Source organism: Sphaeroforma arctica, assembly GCF_001186125.1.
Source record: "Sphaeroforma arctica JP610 unplaced genomic scaffold supercont1.1089, whole genome shotgun sequence".
Lineage (NCBI taxonomy): Eukaryota > Ichthyosporea > Ichthyophonida > Sphaeroforma > Sphaeroforma arctica.
In genome coordinates this window covers 576-4,367 of record NW_014039469.1, presented here as the reverse complement: position 1 = coordinate 4,367, position 3,792 = coordinate 576, and the positions used below count along the sequence as shown (strand labels likewise).

General features: G+C 42.4%; 1 protein-coding gene across 1 annotated transcript; it reads left to right on the top strand.

The window, feature by feature from the left end:
* The first annotated feature begins 567 nt into the window (after positions 1 to 567).
* Positions 568 to 3,368, top strand: SARC_09943 (hypothetical protein). The gene is made up of 4 exons (XM_014296024.1): positions 568 to 857; positions 1,005 to 1,097; positions 1,213 to 1,339; positions 1,457 to 3,368. The coding sequence occupies exons 1-4, from the start codon at positions 595 to 597 to the stop codon at positions 3,185 to 3,187; spliced, it is 2,214 nt and encodes a 737-aa protein (XP_014151499.1). The 5' UTR covers positions 568 to 594; the 3' UTR covers positions 3,188 to 3,368.
* The last annotated feature ends 424 nt before the right edge of the window (positions 3,369 to 3,792 follow it).

Sequence of the window (3,792 nt, the reverse complement as noted above, 5' to 3'; positions counted from 1 at the left end):
CAAAAGAGCAATATTTATATGTTTATATTTATATAAGAAACAGTAGTAAAAAAATGAATTATGTTCCACATCCTCACAGGCTCACAAAGAGTCAAAATTAGATAAATATATAGACTCTTTACTCATGATATTTTTATTATTCTGTTGAAATGTAATATTTATTTTTGTTTGTTTGTGTTTTGTTTGCAAAACAAAACAAAACAAAAAAAAGCCACAAGCACATACAATTGAAGTCACATACTAAATGTATAAAAAAAGGAGATATTTATACTGACCCATTGCCCGGATTCTCTCCACTCTCCAGTTTAGAAGTTTGTGAATTGGTGTTTTTTAACACAACACCAAACAACTGCTTTATAAAAGTCGTATAACACTTCAGCGAGTTCTTTCTAGTTATTAATCTGCCATCTGTTGGTGTCTGGTATATACAAAGTGAATGAGGTGGGCAGGATTCAGTCTGATGTCTCTAATTGCCTTTATAGCAAATAACCAGTGAAAGACGGGACCATCTGTATTTATACTTATCGGTGTCCGTACTTGTTAATGCTTTGCATATTCATTAGATTACTGTTGTATTAAATTAACTAGAGGCAGATGGAAGAATTTCTGCACAGTTCAAGCGATCATGCACTCATCTTGACCGCCCAGAAGGTTGTATCCGCGAAGTGGGTTCCCCTGAATTCATCATGTATAGTATGGAAGGACGCTCGTGAGATAAATATTGACTTGAAGACTATTCCGATCGATGGGGGCGAATATCTAACAGTTGCATATGTGCGGTTCGTTCGTCAACCTCTGAAGATTCTTCAAAGCGGTGCATGCTTCGATGCACCTGTGTTCGATTTCGAAGTCATCCAGTATGTTGATTGCCATTTACACTACACTTTTTGTATGGTTCGAGCCGGTGTTTGATATACTCTGCCGCACTCTTGCAGCAAAGTCTATTTTTTGATCATTCTTGGATAGAACAAAAAAACACATACTAATTGTCAACAACACCACAGAGGGCAGCTATGTGCGAAGAACCGGCATGATTGTGGATTGACACTCCATTCCGTGCCTTCGAAATGTCGTACTTTTCGATCTTCCGAACCAAGGTATCTTGACACGAACACTTTTCAATTCCATAATCGGCTGTTTCGTGAGGCACACAATGTTCTCGAAACACAGAACCCTTAACGGATTAATGAGTATGTTGCCTTCTTCATACAGCTTTGACTCCACACGACACAAACTGGCCTTCCGCGTCACCTGCACTACTAATCCGAAGAGAGGCCATTATTCTAGTGAAGGAATGTGTTTTTACAAGGATGGTATCGCTATTAGTTCTATTTTCAAGGTAAGTTGCAAGTCAGGGGTTTGATGCCATTTCGGTTAAATTCTTTTAACGTTCTATTCAGAATTCTGTGATATCCACTAATTTAACACGTGTCATTTGTCTCCCACGATTTGACAGGTTGTTGCCCGCCCTGGTGGTCATGCCATAGCTAAACGACGAGAGACAGCGTCAAGGATACTCCGAACTAAAACCCATGAATGGCAGAGCTTGGCTGCTAAATTGAATCGCAGTAAATCTGTCGCAGATATAACGGATATCAAACCACCTGAACTGCCTTCTAAAGAACGTATTCCGACCTCATCAGCTCCGTCAGAATCTAATACTGCATTTTGCGGCACCTTTGGAAATGCAAAATTCTTAACAAAAGGCGATAGAAAGAGCGACGAACTCTCCGACAATGCTAAGTCACCAGCCAATATCAACCATGAGTTTACCAACACACTCAGTGAAGTCCAAGGTACACCTATGCGTGAGGTTTGCGCGGAGCCTGATGACGCAGGAAGCGAAGAAAGAGATATGACTGGTTTAGAACAGCAAATTACAAGGAGACGCAGTTTGAAACGAAGACAATGTGATTTGAGCGAAGGCGGATATAACGAAATGCGGCACAAACAACCTGCCAGCCGCCCGTTGAGTATGCCACATGTCCGTGGGATCGTTGGGGATGTCGATATGACCTTTGATCTACACCAACTTACTTTTGGTAACAGCCCCACCGACAACAGCCCAACATCGAATTACCAGGTGCATCCTCATCAAGACACTACTACGGATTTATTCCTCTCAAACAATTTTAACAACGACATCTTAGCTGAAATATTGAGGACCGAAAACAATGACTCACGGCCAGAAGCTGTCCCGTGGGCTAAGGCAGGGTTAAATTTATCGGCAACATCACACCAATCACAACATGGTCGATTGCAACGACGAGGAAGCTACCCTTGTTTGAAACTCGAGACAACTGGCAGTCAGTTCAAGGTGCGGAACGATACAGCAGCATCACCAATATCACCAATGGACGCAATAACCGAACATTCGTCGTCACAACAATTGCGGCAAGAATTATCGATGACCTCCGAATTATACGCACCACGATTATGCTTATCAAATTTTCAGAATCAATGGCCGGGCGATCACACGACTCACTCGAGAGGCGAATTTAACCAGTCATACACACGTAGGAGAAGTTATAGCGAGCGAGATCGCAGTCCCCGTAAAATCTCCGGTTTCTTCCACAGTAACAGCCATTCAACCGTACAATTGAAGCCGTTGCTGTCGACTGGAGCTTCAGCTCTGTCGGCAAGCATGTTCCAAGGTTCAGAGTATGAGAATTATTCATTCAATTCGCAGAAGTTTCAGATAGACAATATGGGCACCGCCACTGGTGATGGCTATGACACTCAAGACAGGAGGGCTGGTGTTTTCACAGCTATCCCCGACTACGAACATAAAGGTACAAATTCAAATAGAGGCTCACAAAACAACCACACAATTTCCACACAGCAGCAATACAACACAGCCCAATCGGCTTACGCTTCGCATAAGCACGATGCAAACTTCGGAAATAAGAATCACGGCCTGAACCCCACTAGTAACGAAAGCCAACACACACACAGAAATATGTGGAATACACAAGCCACAGTTGACCTCACCACCAGTAACTATGATATGCGAACTGGGCGAAGTGCCGAAGCTGGACAGCAACCTATGCAACAATTCGGTGCATTCATGCACACAGGAATGCCTGCTGCCATGAACGTTCAAACTACCGGATTGTCGCTGCCGTGCAGTAAAATGGACCTATACAGCAGGTTCGAGCACCTCCTCAAGGACGATCCCAGTCCCTGAGAAGGAAATAGTTATGATTCATTCTGAAATATAGGTATTGCTTGTGCCGGAGTTATTTGGTAGTCTTGTGTCTGCAACCCAATCATGAACTACGGTGTTTCTCCGGGAACAAGTGATTTTATGACCAAGTTTCTTTCTATTACATAACTTCAACCTCAGTAAAGTATATCTGATTGTAGCGAAAGAGTCACGCGATATGTTTATTCAGTCTTGATATAAGTATTGAGGTCGAGCGTGATCGTACTTTTTGCCTACTCGCCCACACAGATACAGAGAAGGCCGAATGATTAATAATACATGCAGTGATTTTCAACGTCTGAGTTGACTGAAAGAACTCCATGACGAGATTGTCAACGGGTACATTCTTGTTCAAGCCCTGCGATAACGACCAATAGAATGGTTATACTATGCTATAGTTTGGTTATCTTGATCATCTATATTTGGTCTCTCGTTTGTACAGTTGGTGTCTCCATGCACTCTTAGCATGCCTTTGTACAATAACAAGCCATACAAAGAGACCGAGCGATGTTTCGCTCTCAATGATAACCAACGAAGACAACGGAAAATAATCTACAGATAGGGATATGTGGAACATACTACACAGT